General features: G+C 41.5%; 2 protein-coding genes across 3 annotated transcripts; both read left to right on the forward strand.

The window, feature by feature from the left end:
• Window positions 1–179: 179 nt before the first annotated feature.
• Window positions 180–14,457, forward strand: eloa (elongin A). 2 transcript variants are annotated; one of them, XM_086178350.1, is made up of 12 exons: window positions 180–322; window positions 2,608–2,664; window positions 5,113–5,225; window positions 6,405–6,922; window positions 7,465–7,796; window positions 7,969–8,080; window positions 10,450–10,602; window positions 10,732–10,829; window positions 11,688–11,868; window positions 11,950–12,079; window positions 13,111–13,268; window positions 13,367–14,457. In XM_086178350.1, the coding sequence occupies exons 1-12, from the start codon at window positions 251–253 to the stop codon at window positions 13,426–13,428; spliced, it is 1,986 nt and encodes a 661-aa protein (XP_086034476.1). In that variant the 5' UTR covers window positions 180–250; the 3' UTR covers window positions 13,429–14,457. The 2 variants fall into 2 exon arrangements, with proteins under 2 accessions (XP_086034476.1, XP_086034477.1); XM_086178351.1 differs by lacking the exon at window positions 180–322 and adding an exon at window positions 2,074–2,314.
• A 1,244-nt stretch (window positions 14,458–15,701) lies between these two features.
• On the forward strand, window positions 15,702–21,810 carry pithd1 (PITH (C-terminal proteasome-interacting domain of thioredoxin-like) domain containing 1). The gene is made up of 6 exons (XM_086178352.1): window positions 15,702–16,043; window positions 17,440–17,483; window positions 17,853–17,930; window positions 19,298–19,402; window positions 20,519–20,627; window positions 21,325–21,810. The coding sequence occupies exons 1-6, from the start codon at window positions 15,852–15,854 to the stop codon at window positions 21,424–21,426; spliced, it is 630 nt and encodes a 209-aa protein (XP_086034478.1). The 5' UTR covers window positions 15,702–15,851; the 3' UTR covers window positions 21,427–21,810.
• The last annotated feature ends 532 nt before the right edge of the window (window positions 21,811–22,342 follow it).

Consider the following 22,342-nt stretch of genomic DNA (forward strand, 5'->3'; position numbering starts at 1 on the left):
ACTCAGCTGTGCTGTGACGTACTTCCGCCGTTGAGCAAACCGTTTACGCTCAAACTTGAGTTTAACCCTCATTTTCCCACAGAAATATTTTTTCTTTTGTTGTTCAAAGTTTAATTTACTTCCGTATCATTGCAATATCGTTGGATGCCAGCTAAATACTACCGGAGCGGTCAGCGGAGCGGCGGATCCTACTACCGGCCCCCACTGTCCAGATGAAGTAGCTTCCGGGAACAGGTTGCCAGCAGTAAACATGGCGGAGGACCTGCTGGAAACAGTGGACAGACTTCAGTCCCGGCTCTTGGAGAGTCCGGAACCCCGAAAGGTAACGGTTGTTGGGGACAGAGCGGGGGAGATCGGCAGTTTGGCACCGACTTGTTCCCGTAACTTGACCGTTTGTCTCTGGACCCCGAATTGAGGCCGAGGCCGCGGCGGGTCCCTGAAAGTCGTAACGTTTTAATGCTGCGTTTACGGGCCGCCACCAAGCTCCCAATACTAGTAATTCTTCACCTAACGCAGCAATGTAATGTTTTATTTGGGCAATATTCTATAAAACAATCCTTTATGGCAACGTGTCACAGCTTTTCGTTGTGACAATTGAGTATTGCTCCTCCCATGTATCCTTTAAATCGCAAATGGGACGCCATGGAAAAGACCTAACGTTTTTTCCTACATACCCCAAACAATGTGGAACAACTGTATTACTACGGAGAGCCGATGGACAAATCGTCATTACAACATAACCACGCGGATATATTACAGTTTTACAATTTGGTGTATTTCAAATACATTCCAATGACACTCGCATTCCGCTAGGAAATCTGATTCGAGTTATCGAAGGTGACTACTCTTTCTCATTTTTCTTTTCCTACCAATGCCATACATGTCATATGCACTTGGGCTCAGCGGACTCTTGGTATTAAATAATAAAACATATAATGTATAATTTTTTGTGTTTATGCAAAAAAGCACCAAAATCCATGTCATTCATATAAAACCAAGTCGTGATTTCAGTTTATTCGTCGCGCCGGACGTCATTTGCGTATTGCACGGCATTATGGATGAGTACGAATTTGGGTATTTCATCTCCATACGTCGAATGGCTGTATGACTTTCTGACCGCCGTGAAGGCATCACGGGGAACGTCACGAAGAGGCTTTAACTTGTTATAACGTTACTTCTTTCGAATTCTTTGTCCCCCTGCCAACACCAATACAAGACAGCGAGCTATAGTAACCTCCCACATGCCAGTTATCACTTGCAAACCGGATAATATCGATAAAAGAATCTAGTTTTCTTTTCGTGAAGCTCGGGGCCAATGTAGCCGTTAGCCAAACCAGCTAACTCACGTTAGCGCTGAACGCGGTGACAGTTTACACTCCCGGCCTTATACGTGAAACGGAATTTGTCAACCCCAGTTTATGCCACCTGTCTTTCGCCTCTCCGGGGCTATTTGTTATTCATTTATTTTATATCAAGGAAGTTTACAGGCCACGGAATGTCAAGTGACGACGTCCCTTTGTTTATGTCGAAATGTAACTGTGCTTCCCAAAACAAAGCAAGACGCCAGCCCGCTGGTGTCCCTCCGCCGAGCCGGAGCCCCTTTTCCACTTAAAACTTGTGAAATTAGAAGCCGTTTGTTTGCTTGAAGCCTGAATATTTGTTAAAGTCTGAATATGCTAATCCTCGACGTTTGTCAATCGCCACTCAAAGCTGAATCTGAAGTCGGGAGTAAATGGAGCCGTAATGGCTGCGGTGAGATATAGCAGTGACATAAAAATATATAAATAAAATTTAAAAACAGTCAAGATTGTCTGTTGTGCAGTGTTTCATACCCAGTCGAATTGCAACAGCATTTGGCGAGCCTTTTTGTTTTCCTTTGTCTTGGAATTCCAGTTATCATTCCCAAATTGAGATTAAATCTGTATTCCTCAAATTGTTTTGATCATCGTGGCCCAGTAATTCGTGCAATGTTGTAAACCTTTCACAGAAAAAAAGGCTACAGAAAAGGTTTTGTCTATTTTGTTCTTTGGGGCATTCCTGTATGAATCATTTCATTTTGAACAATTTTAGTGATAAGCAAACAAATGGAGTGATACAATTGGTATTACTCAATGGAGAAAGTACCACATGCCTGTGAACGTAGAGATTTGATTTAGAGTTCAGTGCAGTGATCCTAAAGGTCAAAACTGCAAATTGAAAAGCAGGCAACCAACACACAGTGACATATTTAAAACTTAGTTGCAGGCACGTAAACTCAACTGTAAATCATGACCACAACGTTAAGAACCTGTGACTTTCACGTCTTCTGCCAGAGGTACCTACTTTTACTTCCTATCATCCATCTTTTGCTATCTACCATTGTATTTTGACCCCACAAGATATAGGCAATTAAGAGTATTAAGTACAAGTGTCAACGTAATATAGGGATCAGATGTGTCTGTTAATAGTCATATACCTATATTTCTTAACTGATACTTTTGTGGGAAAATGCTATTGAAAAGTCTTCAACAACGAGCTGCACGGGTATCTTTTTAACATCAGAAGTCTTTATGACTAGTTAAATCAATGGTGTCTGTTAACAGCTTATTTTCTTTCTTTTTTTTTCAGCTACTGAAGACCCTGAGGAGATTGGGAGAACTTCCGATGACAGTGGACATACTGGTGGTGAGGATTTGTCGACTCATTGTTCACAATGTATAAATAAAAGAGGTCACGGAGTTGTCAGACTTTTTTGGCTCAGGCGATCGACTGGGCTGAAATCATTTGATTGTTTGAGATCTGGCTTCCTGTTCCATTTTAAGGCTGCCGACATACCAGACCGTTGGTTGTCCATCCTTTAATTTCATTTTTGCCTCTATTTTTTCCACTAAGGGCAGAAAACAGCGGCCGGCTTAATTTAATAAGTCATTGTAGCAGTGAGTGAGAGGGCAACAGACAGCTGTCACATCGACCTGATTCAAACACTGTGCTATAGCCCCAAAGAGTGCAGTGAGTGCATCTGGGTCTAATGATCCAAAGGCCTTCTCCAACTACACCCAAATAGTTTAATGAAGTGATTGCATTGCCCTTTTTTAGGACTTAAATTAAAAACAAGTTGACTGTTGATGGCCGAGGCAAAAGTGCAAAAACAGCAAACGATTGAGGTGTGCCAATGCTGACAGCAAATGAACATACGTTTAACATAATATAAATCTAAATGTAAAAAAGTGTGCATACAAAGAGTGTTCAGAACATTAGGTATTCAGCGAAGAGGATCTTTTTCAAAATTTAAAATGATGAGAAAAATTAGAGGGGCAACTCTGTGACGCATTGTAATGCTGTTCCTTTTTTTTTTTTAGTGAAACACACAGTGACCTTTGCCCTGTCCCCCTCTGATGTAACTGTAGGTTACAAGCCAATAAAATCCAGTTATACCTGCAATAGAAGTAATTATTATGTAAACTGATAGGTAATTACCAATGACTGCCCCTTTCCAATAATTATTTTGTTAAAAAGTGTCTGATTTTGTTTTGATATAGTATTTTCAGTGAGCTAAGAGATTTACACTTCAATCAGTAGCTTTGAAAACAGCCTTATCGTGTCCAGCGTCATTCTGCTCAGTGACCGTAACAGCAAAGAGAATATAAGGTATCAGCTGAAAAGGACTGGCAAAGGATTTTCAATGAGGCAAAAAGATAGACTTGTGATTTGTAAGAAAAACAAACAGGACAATGGAAATCAGATTTTTATCTAAAACGTTTGTTGCTGAATTTGCACAGTTTATATGAATAGAAGAAAAGTACTGAATCACGACCTCAATTCAAGGTAGAAAAGTTGATTGCGAATTGGCTTTAACCATAGATACTGAGGTGAATCACCTTTTCAAAAAATTAAAATGGTTATCACTTGAAAACCCAGTTTTTGGGCTTCTTGATTTTCTTGGCTCAGCTTGCATTTTTTGTGACTTATTGCTCATTCTCCTCTTATTTTGTCATGACATGGCTAAATAGAAACAGCAGAACAACAACAACAACAACAACAACAACAATGTAGAATAAATATTTACATTTGTCCCCATGCCCATAATTCTGAACAGTAATAGTTTACAGCCCCAATAAACAAGGGTATTGCATCCTGGAGGCTGCAGTTCTAATTCAATTTCACTGGATTTTTCTCATGTGACTGCTGAGTCCATCATGTTTGGCCAAATGCAGAAAGGAAAGCAGACCTTTAATTAGTTTCAGAGTTAAAGTCATATAAAAGGTCATTTTTTTGGAGGGATTTTATTTTGTGTAAAGCATTGAACGTGTTGAATATTTCATTTTCATTTGGATAATTGAATATGGACTAGCACTTCCCGAAAAGCGAGAGACAAAATACCTGCTAATGGCCTCTTTTAACGCATGGTGGCAAAGATAAGCTGTAAACATTTTTAATATTATATGGCTATCAGTCTTTCTAGTGTGTTATTTTTTTTTTTGATAACCTATTCCAGCTATTGAAGCAAGAATGAACTCCAAACAAAGATTATTTTACTTCTGTCTTAAAATCATGATCCTGTTGTTTCTTCATCATTTGGACTATTTACCTCTACATTTTAATATTATCTGTTGTTTTTTATGTCAGCCTGAACATGCCGGCTTCCACTTAGATCACTGGATTGATGCCTCAAGTGATATGATAAGAGAAGTCAAAGTTAAATTTATGGGCACAGGCTGAGTTTCCCGTGCGATTGGAACTCTTTGTGTCATTGACGTGAAGACGGACATTTCACATTCTCCAATTTAACCTACCATAAATTCTGCACGATAAGCCGCGACTTTTTTCACTTAAACAATGATGCGGCTAATATGTGTTTTTTTGGGGGGGGGCTAACGAGCTTCACGCCGCTAAAACATATACCCCTGTCACATCGGACCGATAAAATGACCAGGAAATTCTGAGTCCGTTCAATTCCGACATCGAAGGAGACGACTCTGACGGTTTTAGTGCGCAGGAGGAAGCCCAAGATAGCGATTGGCTAGCCGATGCGGCTTATATTGAGGTGCGCTCAATAGTCCGGAAATTATGGTATACATTTAGGTTTCGGTGTTGAAATCATACACGCACTCATTTTCTGTTTCTCTCCCCCAGGAAACTGGCGTGGGGAAGACTGTGAATTCTTTTAGAAAACATGAAGTTGCAGCTGAGCTGGCAAAAAATCTCGTCGCCAAATGGAAGAAATTGGTCCCTCAGTCCGCAGACAGGTACGTTTGGCACGCTGAGTTAAATATGTAAACCTTTCCCCGCCCCAATGTTGATTGATTGTGATGATTGTGATACATAGTTTCACCGTCAGCATCCGAATGCCATTTATCGTCTTCCTTGGTAAGTTCTCTTCGTCACATGGCCATCAGTCACTTCAGAAAATTTCAAACATTGCCTGAAAAAATAATTAAGACATAGAGTACAAATAATCAATGATATAACCTGAAATTTAATAAAGTAATGAGTTTCCCCAAAACTCAGCTGGAAATCATCCAAACACTTTGAAGGAATTAGCAGACGATTACCAAAACTTTTTTATTTCAGACCATTTATTATGTATGTGGAAAAGTCACATATATGACATGAATGCCTCTGAATTACTCCTTTCTTCAGGGGTTGATAAAGTTAATGTTGTACTAAATACAAACAAAAGTAATTTTTTCAAATTCTTACTGTGATTTTTTTTTCTCTCGACATAACCGAAAATATTATTGATAAATATAGTTCTATTGTTTGTCCTTATTGGTCAGTCCTATTCCAGTCCAGTCCTATTTTGGCTGAATATTAATGGTTTTATTTTACGTTGAGAGCACATCTGTCCTCAGAGAATTCACAGTGTCTTCATTTTTACTGCACTCATAGTTGCATGTGTGTGATGATGTGTAAGTTGATGGATCACCATGTTGCACAAAATTAATAGTGCATGATTTTTTTATTTATATTTTTATTTTTTTCTTCTTCCTTAGCTTGTCACAGGCACTAGCCTGTAAAAGTACAAATTGTTTGCAAGCCATCCTTGATAGATAATGAGGTAATAATACTGCAGCATTAATACTGATGTTAATGATAATACTATAAAATCTTCATGGTTTTGATAACATACGCATGGCCTCCTGCAAACCAGTCAGTGTTATTTATGGAAAGGCATTACAGTGCCATGATTTCAAAATCAGAAGTTCACGGGTGAGGAAAGAGTCTCTAATATCAATTTGCTTTCAAGTCCAAAAGATAACTTACTTGAATTCAGACACAGTAAGAACATGAAACACCGTTCCTATTTTGTCCGAAATCTCTGCTGCTTCATTTGTGTCGAAGTACTAAAGCTGATGAATGCCCCGACTTGTTTTTTCTATTTTGCTCCGTTGAAAATTCCCTCCACCGCAACCTTCTCCTGCCAGACCCACCAACAGTCACCCGAAAGAGGCCTCGCGGTCACACACCTACTCTTCTCATAAACGTTCTCGTGAGCCCTCCCCTGAGGAAGAGCCCTCCTATGTGGAAGAGGAGGAAGAGGAGGAGAGAGGTTACCACACTGCCTACTCACCTTCGCCTACTCGGCAAGAGCAGTACAGCCCCCCACAGCCAGGGGGCTACCAGTCAGATGAGTACGAGAGCCCCGAGCCAGAGCCAAGCCCCCCTCCTCCTCCCCCTCCTCGCAAAGAAGCCCGTCACACAAAGCCAAACAAAGAGCCCAGCAAGAACCACCACGGTTCCCATGGTGACCGAAACAGGGACGAGGGACAGCGGCAACGTCACGCGCAGGTGAAGAGTAACGGAAGCGAAAGAGAGAGCGGGGAGTTCAAGAAGCGGAGCGTGGACCGAGAGCGGAGTCCGCCGCAGAAACCCAGCAAGCACAGCAAGAAGTCCAGCTCACATGACAGCAAAAGGGAGGAGAAGAAAAAAGGAGGGGATGAAGGTGAGTGCCAGGTAGTGCCCGGTGTATGGATGTTGCCAGTATAATTTTCCAAAACTATTTTTACCACTACAAATATCCACAATGGGCTATTGGATGAGATTCAATTTATATCAACATAATGCAAAGCTTAACATGACTAGCTTGGCTAGTGCAGAGTGACTCCGCCGACAGGAAACTCCAGTAAAACCCACAAACGTTTTTTGTACCTCTCACAACAGCTTGGTGGGCACATTGGTAATGTTCGTACCACAAGCTGAAAGCAAAAGCAGCTTCAGTCAAATTTATTTATTTGTTTAATAATATGAAAAAAAACACTCCTATTTCAAAGGTTCCCCTTTTGGCAGTTAACAGACAAAATCTGTCAGTGGTTTTTTATCTAATGCTAACAGCTGTATTGGCTGTAAAATGTTTACTAACCATCAATATGCAAAGAAAGAGCTTCAAGTCTTTTTTTAAATCTAATTATTTTTTTAACACACCAGGACGAACACAAAAGTTAAATTAAATGTCTGGTAACGGTATCTCTTTATAACCTCTTACAGGGCGACAGCGAGCCCCAAAGGACTCGCCCACCAAGGAAGAAGAGGAGGATTTTGAGACCCCCACCATGTCCTTTGAGTCATTTCTTACATATGATGCCCCGACCTCTGTCAAGAAGAAGAAGAAGCCAGCGTCCTCGTCCTCGTCACAAAGTCGGCCGTGTCACTCTTCCTCCACGCCCTCCTCCCATCATTCACGCACCCAGCAGCCTGTGACCACCTCTTCCCCTGCCTCCTCCTCCTCCAAGGCAAGCAAGGCGAACGGTGCTCAGAGAACAAAGAGGTCACATCAAGACTCCATTCCCACTCCAGCCGTGTCAGAAAAACGCAGGAGGGTAAGAGTTTTAGCAGATATCCCTAAAAAAAAGATGTTCATTCTGCCTAGAAGGATTATAAAAAAGTGATTTAGTTATTTATTGTCATAACAACTGTCACAATTTTTGTACCATAATTAAGAATTGACTGTAAATTTAGACTGCAGACCTTGATGATTTAATGCGTTTGCAGGTGGTAGAGCCCGTGCCATCACTCCCCGAAATTCCGCTACCAGCAATTCAGCCCAATTACAGACCTCTGCCCTCAATCGACGTCACGCCGCTGTCGCCTCAGAGACGGAAAGGTAGAGGCCCAGCTTCAAATTTTGATATAATTTAATTTCTAGGTACCCGTGTTATGTTCAAACCAAACTCCTCTAAAGTTCCAGATCATTGTTTTCTGTTTCATAAGCTTTTTTTAAGGGTTATTGGCATCAGCACTTTATGCTACTTGTGAAACAGTGTTTTGTAGCCCAACAGATAGATTCAATGTTCAGAACACTCGCATTACACCACTTGTTAACTAATGGCTATTCAGTATGCTCAGCTGAACGCATGACGAGTGGGCCATTTTGAGCCGTTTGTGTTTGTGTACCTGCAGCTTCAGAGGCCTGAACCTCCAGTTAAACATTATCTGAAATTCAAACAGCAATATCTCACTAGTCTTGCGTGATCACCTACTGACATTCAATTTGAATGCAAACTCTGATCAAGTCTCAATGAATTTCCTTTTGATTTTTTTTTCTTGAAAACACAGCAATCCTCATGAGATAACATCCATTGATGGTCTTCAATTCCACTAGTGTTACTGAATATACTGTGCAGTTGAAAATTTGGAAGAATTGGATTTGGATTTTTTTCCTCTTAACAATCAATGCCCTTCAAAATCAGATTTTATTAATTTTTAATGTATTCATTGACTCATCCATAAATTCAGTTCATTATTTGTATCATGATCAGTCCCACTCCTTGACCTGGATAGGTTGTAGTCTGACCCAGGCACCAGTGTCCCGTGCAATGAACTCTAGCTCTCCCTGGGGGACCCCATGGTGTTCCCTGGCCAGATGGGATATACTCAGCTTGTTCTAAGTTGACAGCAGGGCCTCCCGCCACGTGCAAGTGCCTGGAACACCTCAAACAGGAGGCGTCATTATTAGTTGCCTGTATTACCCCAATTGACTCCTTCAACACAAAGGAGCAGTGGTTCTACTCGGAGCCTCCCACTGGATATCTGAACGTCTCACACTTTCTAGAAGGCCTGGCCCTCCCGTCCTTTGGAAGAGAGTAACAAGGAGATATTTTTATCCAAGAGCGCATTCCTTTCAGTCATGACCTAAAGCTGAGTTGGAAGATAAATGGACTGGTTAAAATGACAGCTTCCCTTTTTGGCCCAGCTCCTTCATCATTACATCAGGCTGATGCAGCTTACACAGCACCATGGATGCTGCACCTGTCCAGTTAACCCTCCTTCCTACAAGAAAATTTAACTCCTTTACTTGAGGCAGTATGTCCACCCCAGTGGAGGACAACCCTCTGGTTTCCAGGAAAGAACCATCGGCTCCAACATGGAGGTACCGGCTCTCCTCCTGCAGACTGTGCCTAGAACTCCTATCTGAAGACCGCATGCGGAATCCGTCAAAATTGGCAGCCCATGTATAGCCAGCACGCATTGAAAACATAGTTGACATTGCGCCAAGAAGGAGGACACGAGCTCCAGCAACATTCGCACAGTTGACAGCTCTGTTTCTTCCTTTAGCTCAGTGTTCGAGATGTACAGCCACAAATCTGATGATACGAATATAAAGTCCATTATTGATCGTTGGACTCTTAAGAAAGCTGATGGATTGTTTGTTGGATCAATGCAAATGGCCATCGGTGATCCTCTCCTCCCTACGTAACTGCAAGAATGTGACCTAATCTGTCTCAGGGGTGAAACTCCCCACACGCTGCCGTTCACCCAGGGATGTGTGAGTACGTTTAAACCAGACCAACGCCTTTCCCCCCTGAGCCCCTTCAGAAAAGACTAGAGGCCAATCCCTTTCCAAGATCTTGATCTCAGAGCCAATGCTACACAAAAAGTCCAGCTATTTCCAGCTGGTGCAGCTATACATCACGCACCACCTCTAGCTCCTTCCCTGACAGAGAGGTAACATTCTAAGAACCAAGCACCAGTTTGACACACCAGACGCTGTTCGCCTCTTTCCCCCAATTGAGGGTGTCGAGCCCACATTGTTTGATTGGGTTTCCAGCCCCAACATAGCAAGTCTTCTCTCCCCCATAGTCTTCACTGCCTCTTGGTGTCAGTTATCAGAATGTGTCTGAATCGTTCTCAATCTGGACCCTCACCCAATACCACTTTTTCCAGGAATACTCTCCAAGAATCTTACTGGTCAGGCGGGGATTTCCAGTCTCTTTTGTTGGAATTATGGATCTGTTATTCCATGTATAACCTGAATAAAGAAGCCTAACAGATGGGATCAAATTTACTTTACAGAAGAACTGGATAATATTTTCTTTAGTTCATGTATGTCATGCTTTTTTTTTCAGAAATTAAGATTGCTGCTTGCCTATACTATTGTGTCTGTTTTTTGGATTTGTTTGGAATTACTTATCATATATACATTGTTTGTAACGGCCTGCCGACTAACACGTCTCACCTCTTTCCCTCTTTCAGTTGCTGTCTGCAACGATGAAGAAGATGCTGGCTTCACTGGGAAGCGGTTCAACTCTAAAATGGTGGTCTACTCGGGATCCAAGACCTCCTACCTGCCCAGAATGATGACGCTGTATGAGCAGTGCATCCGCGTGCTGCAGAACAACATTGACTGTGAGCAATACAACTGAACTCACTGTAGCGTTTCTACTTGAAAATTGTCAAGAAATGTCGTCTCGTCTGCAAGAGTCTTTCGAAGCCTAGATTTGACCCAGGTGTGACCGTGTGCTGTCGTGTTTTCAGCCATCGCGGAGGTGGGCGGAGTGCCGTTTGAGATCCTGGAACCAGTTCTGGAGCGCTGCACTCCCGAGCAGCTGTATCGCATCGAGCAGAGCAACCAGGTGACTCCCAATCCCGAAAAGTGAGGCGCGATTATCTCTCACTTTGCGGACTGTAATTGTCAGGTCGATTGACAGATTGGCTCCTCTTTAAATTATCCGTGTTTCTGTTTGGGTGTTGAGTGGGAGGATTGAAGGGGGAAAAAACATGTTTTTGCCTGAATTATTCGGGGACTACGCCCTCTCCTTTTGTCACTGCACCAGCCTTCATTAATTTCAATGGAAGCTGTTCAAGGTCGTATCCCCCCTGTTTTTTTTCTCTTAAAGAAAGCCATCCACTGTTTTCTAAGCATATTCCATGGAGGTGGTGTACAAAAATGTATTGATTAAATGTAAATCATGCAAAAAGGATGAGGATGGCAGAGAACCTGGGTAACATGTGCGTGACTCTGTTCCATCTGCTACCCCTACGCTCCCGTGCCGTGTGAGCCACTGTTGAGGACAGACTGCTGCTTTGGGCTGGAGCTTTTTATTTTTTTTAATTTTAATTTTTTTTTAGAAATGCTCGAAAGCCAGCGCAGATGTAACATGGTTCACAGTTATTACACCAGCTGTGCAGGATGGCTGCTAAAGATGTCAAGATAATATCAGACACCTTCCTCAGCTTCAGAATTTTGATCTGATTATCATTGTCCAAGCACTTGGGGGGAAAACAATGGAGGCACAGAACTTCTTGTTTAAAATCAGTAGTAGTGGCAGGTCAGTTGTTTAGGGGAATAAATTGAATAAAAACTTTAAGTGGTGCATTTTTTGTTGGATGATAACCTTCACAGTGAACGTGTCACCCATCTTTTGTTCTGTTTACCACAACGCCATCAGCTTCTCAGAAACATTGACAAGATATTTGCCTCGTCGTTTCAGTGGTTCACGGAGGACTCCGACGAGCTGTGGATGCGTCACTGTCAGCGGGACTTCAAGCGTGAGACGCCTCAGGAGTACGAGTCCTGGCGGGAGATGTACCTCAGGCTGCATGACGAGCGCGAGGCCAGGCTGAGGATGCTGACCCAGAACATCAGCTCCGCACACGCCAACAAACCCAAAGGTGGGACTGACTGGATAATTTTGTTACTTTTACCTGAGGTTTCAAGTGTTTTAATGCCATTACTGTTTTGTGTCCTGGCAGGGCGACAAGTAAAGATGGCGTTTGTGAACTCCGTTGCGAAGCCGCCACGCGATGTCAGACGCCGCCAAGAGAAGTTTGGCACTTCTGACGGTTCCTCTTCTGCTTCTATCATGGCTTCTGCTCCCATCAAGTAAGTAGGAGTGTAATGTTAACTGATTTTTCGGGAACTATTTTCAATGGACACCTTTTTACAAATGTGAATTTTATTGCAGTACCCTATATGACAAACCTGAGATTAAACTGTTGACACCACAATACTTTTCAAGTAATCCCTTACAATCCCACCACCTGCATATTTTTTTTGACCTTTAAAAGATCGATCTATGATACCGAATACATTTTAAGACACAATGATTGAACACAATTCTTCTATATTAAAACATATCTCAGAAGGCACACTTCTAAAGCAGGCCTATTTATACTTTTAGCGCTTCTCACATCCTGGTATTATTTAAACCTGGTTACATTTGTACTTAATGTACTTGAACAGTTTTCCCAAGTACATTAAAGTACATCTCATCTCATTAGCACCTGATATTGATAAGTGTCCAGCTCAACATAACCGGGAGAACAATAGAGTATTGTTGCGATGGGATAAAGGCAGCAACCTAATCTGGTCTCAAACGTCGCAGCGACGCATGAAACCCAGAGCGTTAAAAGAAGTCTGGATCGTTGTGGCGACAGCCTGCCGGGAAACTAGTCACGTTTTACCACAAGAACGGTCAAAAATGAAAGCGTTTCCTTGTGTGTCAGGGCCGTCTGTCCACTTTGCTTGTGCATCCGTGATCTGCCAGAAAAGCCGAAGGGGATTAATTTCCATTTGACTCCCTGATGAAGCGATTGCAGTCGGGTGGTGAAATGTCAAGGTGGCTGTAACCTTGCAAAATTATGTTTTGTTTTTTTTTGTTTGCTACTCATCTGATATTCGTACACTTACTGTGTTAAAATGTCACACAACTATCTCACAGGATAAAATTAGGGTATTTAATACCCGCAGGGTAAACTGCCAGCTCCACTGTTATATAATGATCTGCAAAACCACTATTCAGGCTATTAATTAACATTTTCATTGTAGAAAGACTCAAACATCCACAACGTCCTGTGCTCCAGCAGAAGGGTTCGTGTTCTGCTCTCCACATCTGTTCTCATTGTGTCTTGCAGGATAAGACCAGCCACCACTGACTACTCCGGTGAACCCAGCAGCTCCTCATCCTTGCTGAGCAACCCTCCCGCCAGCTCGTCCCGGCCCTCGGCACTGGGCGCCGGTGCTGGAGTCGCAGCAGGAGGACACGCTGCCCGGGACAAGCCACAGGTCAAAAGTACGTGTGTGTGATGTACCTAGAATTTGTGATAGTAAAATGTTTCCTGGAAAAAGCGGCGTCACGTCTCACCTTGTCTTTGTGTTTACCTTTGGCAGAAATCGCCCCCATGATGGCCAAAACTATCAAAGCGTTCAAGAACAGATTCTCTCGCCGATAGGATGAAAGGGACTGAATGTATTTTATGATTTCCACCTGTGTTCTTAATTTAAGCTTCAATTTCATTGGAAACTTCTCCACTTCCCACACACAAACACACATACACACACACACACGTACACACATATATGCATATCATAATTTTTACCATCCGTATCATGAACTCTGTAGAATTGGTGAAAAAAAAGGTTTTAAACAATAACACCTTTCCAATTTATTTTTAAATTATATATTTAAATCTAACACTACGGTCAGTGGATGCAATGTCTGTGTTTTTTTTTTTTAAAAGAGGCTTTTAATGGAAACAAAGGACCAGTAAAGCAGACTGTTACATTTCTGTGTCTCCAGGAATCTAGGTTTTTTTGGGGGAAGGTAAAAAAGGAATTTCTTCTTTAGGTCATTCCTTGGTTTCAGTGAAGATGAAATGAAACACCACATTAGGAAGACATGACACTGTTTAATTTTTTTTTTCTTTTTCCATTTTCTTTTCTGACCTGGATGACAGAGTGACAAAAATCAGTTGCAGCATTTAGACTGCACCTGAAACAGTCATTGTCGGGTTTGTTTTTAAAAACACACATCACTAATTACAGACTTTGCCCAGTGCGTCTTTTTAATGTTTACGATTCAAATGATGAACTGCACACACACACACACACCCATACACAAACACACACACACACACACTCATGCAATGATACACAAAATTGTCCAATTTTGGGCCCCCTCCCACCCCATGTTCCCCTGCTGTCAAATGTGCCCCCACCGTCTTTATCTGCTTCACTGTGATGAACAGCTCGAGCAAAGGAAGAGAAGAACATGGTAAAAAACATGAAAGGAAGGAATTTGACTGAACTTCTCCAGCTTGAATCTGCAATGATGATAAAATGTATTTATGACATATATTATTTACTGGGACCTGGAAACCCACAACTTGGGCCCTGAAGGTGGTAGATTAAAAACTGTAATTTTATTAGATTTTAATAAATGTTATATGGTCATTTTTATTAAAATTGACTTTTTGCCCTTATAGCCTGTGTGCAGAAGTCATTGTGTGTGGTTTCAATAAAAAAATAAATATTGTATTTAATTATAACAAATGATTTAATCCATACTTCAAACAAATACTATTTTAAGGTTTAACTGATTTTGTATTTTCTTAAGTAATTTGAATAAACAGCGAATTAAGATTTTGCCAAAAACGTGTACATTTAGAAATTCACGAAATAGTAAATAGTCCCTTTGTTAAAATCAGTAAAATGACCGAAGACAGATAATTAAGTATTGCAAAAAGGTAACACACAATCCTCGTTAACATATGAAGCTGCACTTGACCCAGTTAGTCAGCGCTCTCCAAAATAAAAGCATACGTGAGAATAATTTCTCGAGCATGGATCGGCAACTTACGGCTCTTATCCTTACACTGCGGTTCCGGGTGGCTTGAGAAAATAATTTATAAGTATTGAACTGTATTTTATTTGTGTTAGTTCCTTTTTTAATTTCAGTTCTAATTGGAAGATTATTGTGATCTTGAAATATTTAAATAAAATTAGTCCCATTAACCAGGTAAAATAAATATTTATGAAGATATCTTACAAATATTTCTTTTTATTGTTTACCTACACAGTGATTTTTTTAATTTGATATATTTTTTATTTTATTAATTTATTTTTAAAAGTCAGGTCAAGGCTCCGCTACACGCTCTGGAGGCCCAAAGCTCAAAATGTTCAAAATGTGTTCATCACATAAATAAAAATTAATTTTCTCTGTAGCACTTCGTGGATTTCATGAGCAACATAATCCACATTTGTTTATACAAAGTATAAAGGTAATAAAAAGCAATTTATACAATATTACCTTTATTTTAGATGTCAAAAAGTAATTGCGGCTCTTTTCCGTGGAAACCGGGTCCAAGTGGCTCTCTGGGTGTTAAAAGTGGCCGACCCCTGTTCTAGAGAATTAAAAGCAGTTAAGACTTTCTTACAAATAGGTATTAAAATACAAATGCACATATAAAGAAATACTTAAAAAAGGGTCAATTTTTTTTTCAATTATACGTTTGTATATCTATATACATGTATGTATATATACATATATACTCTCTTAATTTAATATATCTTACTGTCAATGTTTAAAAGGAGGACATGTTTCTGAATTAGTCACAAAAACGTCCAATTAAAATTTTGATAGAATGTGTGACTCGGTACCTTTTTTGTCAACAAAAGCGAGCGTGTGATTTTATTTTGAAAAATTGAAACAGGAAACGTCACACTCCAGTTAGCTTAACGCGGAAGTGAGTTCGGCTCACGCTTTAAAGTGAAACTTCTTCGTCTCCAATAAAGAGCAGTTCGCCTGAAAGTCTCGGAGTGTTACAACTACCGGCGAAGCCGTTACCGAATCTCAGCCTCCCGTAAATCCAGCTCGATGTCCGGTCACGGTCACAGCCACGGGCAAGGCTGCGGGTGCGAATGCGAGCACCAACCCGCCGAGAGGGGCCTGGAATACGGACTGTACAAACGGATCGACCTGGAGAGGCTGCAGTGCCTGAATGAGAGCAGGGACGGCGACGGGAAGGTGGTGTTCAAACCGTGGGAGCAGCGGAACGAACGGAACAAGGTAACGGAGCTCGGAGCTTCCGGGGCCGGTCTTACGACACCAAAATCCGCCGGTGTCCGTCGTCGTTTTCCAGGGACGCGAACCCCCGCCGTCGGTGCCTGTGTCTACCGGAGAGTGCAGCGTCATGGCGGGCTAGGACTTGCGAAGTAAACAAAACTTTACTAGCAATGTGCTTTGTTTACGGAAGTAAGGCGTGGAAACATCTCTTTCCAAAATGATCAACATTATCTTGATATTTCCATTGTCATAATAATAACCATTATTAATATGAATAATGTTTTAATTATTGTTATTATTTAAAATGTTGCTTTTATTATGAATAGTCGGGTTTATAATTGTCGTTTTTATTGTAAATAATAATAATAATAATAATAGTAGCAGTAGTATTATTGCTCGTTTGCTCGCAGAATAATGATACGTTTGAATGGAAATAATTTTAGGATTTGTCACCAACCTACGTACACGAACACACAGAAACAGCTGCCCTTTGCTGAATTAAAATGCCAAATATGACTCGGCGTTTTTAGATAAAAACGTGCGCCGTGTTTATTCATTGGTGGTTTAATTTTAGAAAAGTAGAAATAATGAGTTAAAAGTGACACTGGATAAATCTGCAGGCGAAATGGACAAGGCCTTTTACACAGAATGATAGTGTTTTAAATGACGACCACAGGAAAATGTTACAATAAAACAAATAAACTACATTTCAATGGGCATCTTATACATTTCGAATAAAAGCCATAAGATGTATTCTCGACAGAAACATTTCTTCCTGTATTTTGAAATAATGATTTTCTATTTTTCACCTAATTAAGAACAAAGTTATCTCTCCCAAGTAAATAACTGTTGGGTCCTGATATAAACTTTCAAGGAAAACAGCTTGGTTTAACTGTCCTGCAGATGATGTTCCTTTTCTAGCTGGTTGAAATGTTTGCACAATAAATCGATTTTGTGTATCAAATTATGCCCCTAATCTCTTAATGCAAACAAACTGCCATGTCAGTCGATGCATTTCCACTGTTTGTCTGTAAATTGAAACCGTCAGTGTACATCTCTACTCTGATGGAGTCATTTTTTCACGTTACTCGTTTCTGATACGAGATGCCCGGAAAAGGATTAAACCACCGATCGAGACCATACAAGATGGAGATATTTTCTTTATTTTAGTCACTAAATCTTCAGACAGAAAGTGTGTATTCCTCGCAGCATGGGTCTTAACAGACAGCTGTTTGACCTGAAAGCTAAAAATGGACCACTTCCTGCCATCTTGATCAATCAGGCGGGTTCCACCATAATCGATATAAGGTGGCAGTGAAATAAAACTGTTTTAAAAAAAGCAAAAGAAAAAAGACACAGTCACCTCATTTTGATTTCACTTGTGCGCTTCCTTTTCCAGTACGTGGAAAGCGATGCTGACGAAGAGCTGCTGTTCAACGTCCCGTAAGTCCGGCGGTGTCAGTTTCACCCAAATAAGAATCATCATCAGTTTTCGATATGTGTGATCTTTTGTTATGGATGAACACGCGTGCTTTTGTCCTTTACTGCTCGTCGAAACAGTTTGTTGATAACAACAGTTGAACTGTTAAATAATTTTCATATGCGTTAATGCACAGTGCAAAGGGTTTAGTACTATTAAGAAATGAAAATCGATGAACCACATCTTAAACTGTACACGTAAAGCGTTGGATCAGTGATGAACGGCTGATATTTAATGCTTTCAAAAGGCGTCCGAATGCTTTTGTTCCGTCCCGAGGGCGTCTGCTAAGGCAAAGATTGTCCCTGAAGGGAACTGTGTTTCATCTCTTGTAGCTTTACAGGCAGCGTGAAGCTGAAGGGCATCATCATCTCAGGCGAGGACGACGACTCTCATCCAGCCGAGATACGACTGTGAGTGTGGCACACACGAGCCCCTCTGTGTGCGTGAATGTGTTTTATTAAAGTCAACACGTGAATGAACAAATGTTTCTTTGTGATATAAGGAAGTCTTTGAGACTGGGCTGCTTCAAACCAAAAGGGATGTGAGAGAAATTAGTTGCAAGCTTTGCGAAAAAAGAAAACAAAAACCATTTCTGTAAACTGAGAGTACAAGCGCGCTGACATACACATGATATTTCAAGTGACGTTTCCATAGGTAAAACTCTGTGCTAAGTCATTAGAAGCTAGATGCTAATCCATCCCAATTTTTTATATGTACATATTATTTCTGTCAATCTCCCTGCTATGCTCTTAGCCACAGTATTTAATTTGATATAAAGCTAAATGACGATAAAAGTCTTTGTAAGGCTAGATTTATCCAGCTCACTTCACAGTTGTGTGTGTTTTTTTTTTCCCGAACTATACTTTTTAGCTGCAGTTAATTCAATTTCAACAATTTCTTAAACTGCTGCAACATGCGTTTAGTTACACGCTGTGTCTCAAGGTTTTCAGGGCGCCAACAATGTTTGGAATTAATTTCATCCGAGGGGAATAGTCTCCTTGAGCCCAATGTTCCCTTGGATTCAAGGGCAGTCGAGGCCGCTGCTACTCCCGGAACATGTCATTTACCTTTTCACACCAAACCTGGCAAAATTTCACCATTCAAAATTTCATTAGTATCCAAAATTTATGAAGAAAATAAAACACAAACATCACATCAAACAATTTGGTAAGAAACAATCCGGACAAGCAGAATGAAAACGCAACAAGCCCCCCCCAACACACACACACACACGCACACGCACACGCACACGCACACACACACACACACACACACACACACACACACACACACACACACACACACACACACACACACACACACAACTGATTCACATGAGGTGCTCCGCAGCAGACCAGGCTGTTGTTTCTATTGAGCGGCCTCCAGGGCTGAATGTGCTCAGGGCGTTCCTGCAAAATAGAGGCTCTCTTTCGCTAAAGAATTCCTGAATAGATACTGTTTTTGGAGGGGGTGGTCAAAAGGGTTCCCACGCATCCATGAAAAGCTCAAAATGAGAGAAGTCACGAAAGTGCCCGGCAAAAATATCGAGGTTTATTTAAAATGAAAAGCGAATTGGTTGTCTGACACCTTTTAGTAGCTGCTAAAGCAGCTGCCATTACGTCCGAGTCCAGCACCAGGTCATTTGGAAGCTGCAGTGTTTGCAGCCTGCGGGGTCTGGGGATGTACCGTCCCCAGACTCGGGCCAAGTCATTTACCATCACAACAAAGACCGTCAGGTATTTCCTACATGTGCTCACAGTGTGTTGTTCCGTTTCAGGTTCAAGAACATCCCTCAGATGTCCTTCGACGACACCGGCAGGGAACCTGAGCAGGCCTTCAGAATCAACAGGGATCCCAGGGCCGAGTTGGAGTACCCCACCAAGTGAGAGCATAGGAAATACAACAGAACCCGTCCCTGACAGAGGGGGGAGAGGGAACGTTACCAAAATCCAAACATTTCTTAGATCCAAGTCCATCGCGACTCTCAAATTGTCACCCGTGTCCTATGTGAAAATGCTATCATCCACGCCGCCTCTCACCTGCGTCATCTGCTTATTTGGAACGATATCCCACTGTGAAGACATTTTGGTCCCTCAAGCACCGGGGGGAGAAAATATACTTTTATGCATCTGTTTTTACATACCATCTGCCATCACTAAGGTATGGCGAACCAATTATTATTGCTGTCTGACGCTAAACACATCAGTACAGATCACCACGGGGGGAAGGCGGAAGGCAGCAGGAAGCACATCCTCCCATCAGAGCAGATTTAGAAACAGTCCCGGTGTCTCGCCGAGATTAATCTGGGCCTCTTTGGCTGCCGCTCGAATCCAACCGAGATAAGGTGATATGATAAGGTCTCCCTCCCTCAAGAAAACGCTTTGGCGACACAACTTTGTCAAGTAAATAGGTCTTTTTCTTAGAGCGGCTGCTGGGTTGAGGATGGAAAACCGGTGTGGCGTCCTACATTTAAATATGGCTGATTAGTAAAATGGCAAAGTGAAGCGAATGAGAGCTTTGAAATAAGGTCTTACGCTGTTTTTCACCATTTATAAAACTCACGTAGTCGATTTGCTTTCCCTGGAAAGCAGCATGGTAATTTAATCTCCTAATCTCAGCGTGCAGCCCAACATATGTTTATCACCCTCAAAGGGCCTGTTTCTGAAATATCCGATTGTCTATAATCAATGGTGCACTCGTTGCCTCGGGGCGATCAATAAAGCAGGTGCCTGCCTTTTCTGCGAGTCTTGAAGTTGCATCCCAGGACATGAGAACCAACTGCCATTCAGAATGACTGATATCTAATTCATTTTCTACTGCCACGTTATTTAAGCACTCATGAGTCACTGTAGCGGAGCTCTATTCACATATTTGAAAGGAGCTGTCTGACTCAGCGCTAATCTTCTCCGCCTTGCCGCCTCTTTTGAGCGTTTCTAGAGTCCTTGTTTTTTTTTCAGGGTTGTCACCCCCCCTATCCGTCTCCTTTCGTTATCTTTAGGATCACGCGTTTTTCCAACGTCGAGCACCTCTCCATCCACATCTCCAAGAACTTCGGAGCAGAGAACACCCGGATCTACTACATCGGCCTGAGGGGAGAATACGCAGAGGTCAGTTTCTCAAGACTCAACTCATTTTCTCAAGACTCAAGTAACAAAGAATTCAACCATGATGTATTATGTCGTGGTTCAGCAGTGTTTCTGTGTAATTTGCAAGTGGCAATTGACCAAATGTACCAAACTGCCATCAGCCTCAGCCTTTACTTTGTCAAGGTCACATATCTGAGGAGCTTCCCCCTGGTCATTGTGAGATTAAAATATAAACACGTATCTGAATTAAAGCTTGATTTAACATTTAACATCAACCAATGTTGTGTAGGATCTGATTTGAGCAATGTCGCGCAGGTGACAGAATGTTGTCCAATAAATCACCAACGTCCTTGATTTTAAGGGAACGGTGACCTCGGAAAGCTGGGCTTTACGGGTTAGGTTGTGCGATGTTCAGGTCATCTCCGCTGACAATCTAGCTGCTAAATTAGCCGCTAAGACACATAAAACCTGACAAACACAGCATAGGAAAGAACACCTTAAAGGTAACGAGAACCAACCCTTGAGGTACGCCATATTCGACACCGGTAAATATTGGCAATTTTTTTAAAACACTGAAAGCAAGGCGTGTTCTGTCTGTCAAATTTCATGCACGTGGATGCTCAGGATTTCCACATTTGAAAAATGTATGCGTGGCGGATTTTTTGCATCGTTTGGAATCCCCAAAATCAGCCTGTCGTCTCTTTTATATCATTCCAAGGCTCACAGACACGAGGTGACGATCTGTAGCTACGAGGCGACGGCAAATCCAGCTGATCACAAGGTGGAGAGCATCATCCCACAAACCAACTTCATTTCCTGAAAGAACAGGTTGAAGGAAGTCACAGAAGTGAAGGAGAAGAAGAAGTAGAAGAGGAAGAATTGTTAGTAGCGTCTGCTGACTGTCAGTGATGCGGATCAAAAGCAGAGAAGATGAGTTGAATGTTATGCGCTGGCAGCTTGTTGTAGCGTGACGGCGACTGAAGCCCAGAGAGCTGCAGAGGTGTCTGGACGTGCCAAGTTGCCACTGTTTCCGTGGCAATAAAGAGCGGGGGCTTGAAGAATGCGGGCAAAAAGCTTTATTAATGCATGAACCGTGTGACACAAAGGTCTGCTTCCTGTTAACCCTGTACGCTCATGTTTGAATATATCCACTGCTGCAATAAAGCACCGGCTATCAATATATTGATTGCCGAAAATGGAACAAGTTGATTGCCCTTTTTATTTTTATTTCAAAGGATTTTTTTTTGCCATGTTTTCCCTTGGATCCAGGCCCCCTTTGAATTGGTGCAGTGCCCCCATTTCATTTTTTTTTCTGTGTTCAAAATATATTTAATCAGGGAAATAATTAGCGGCCTCTTTTCTCTGCCTGTTTGCTTTTCTGGATATATTAAAATTGTGTATTTTGCTACTTTTTAAAAGTGTTTGGTTAATTTCTAAATTCATGTTGTCAGTGACTTTATCTTAATGTTTTTGGATTATTTTACTCTTTATTTTTTTGATAATTTGGGGCCAATAATTATCTAAAATTGCCTGTGAATCAATAGGTCATCTATGATTTGGTTAAAATGTATAACTCCAGTCCTGCTTTTAGCAAACGTAGATTTACACCTGTTTGTATGTCTGCACATTTCTATAGAACATAGGATCCATTGTAAAGGTGACCACCATAGGTATTTTAAATCTCTTTTAGCTTTTTACATCACTTCCAGTAAAGAAGACAATTGTGTTAAAACGCT

This window comes from Fistularia commersonii, chromosome 30, assembly GCF_037954325.1.
Source record: "Fistularia commersonii isolate RoL2024-O1a breed Wild chromosome 30, RoL_Fcom_v1.0, whole genome shotgun sequence".
Lineage (NCBI taxonomy): Eukaryota > Metazoa > Chordata > Actinopteri > Syngnathiformes > Fistulariidae > Fistularia > Fistularia commersonii.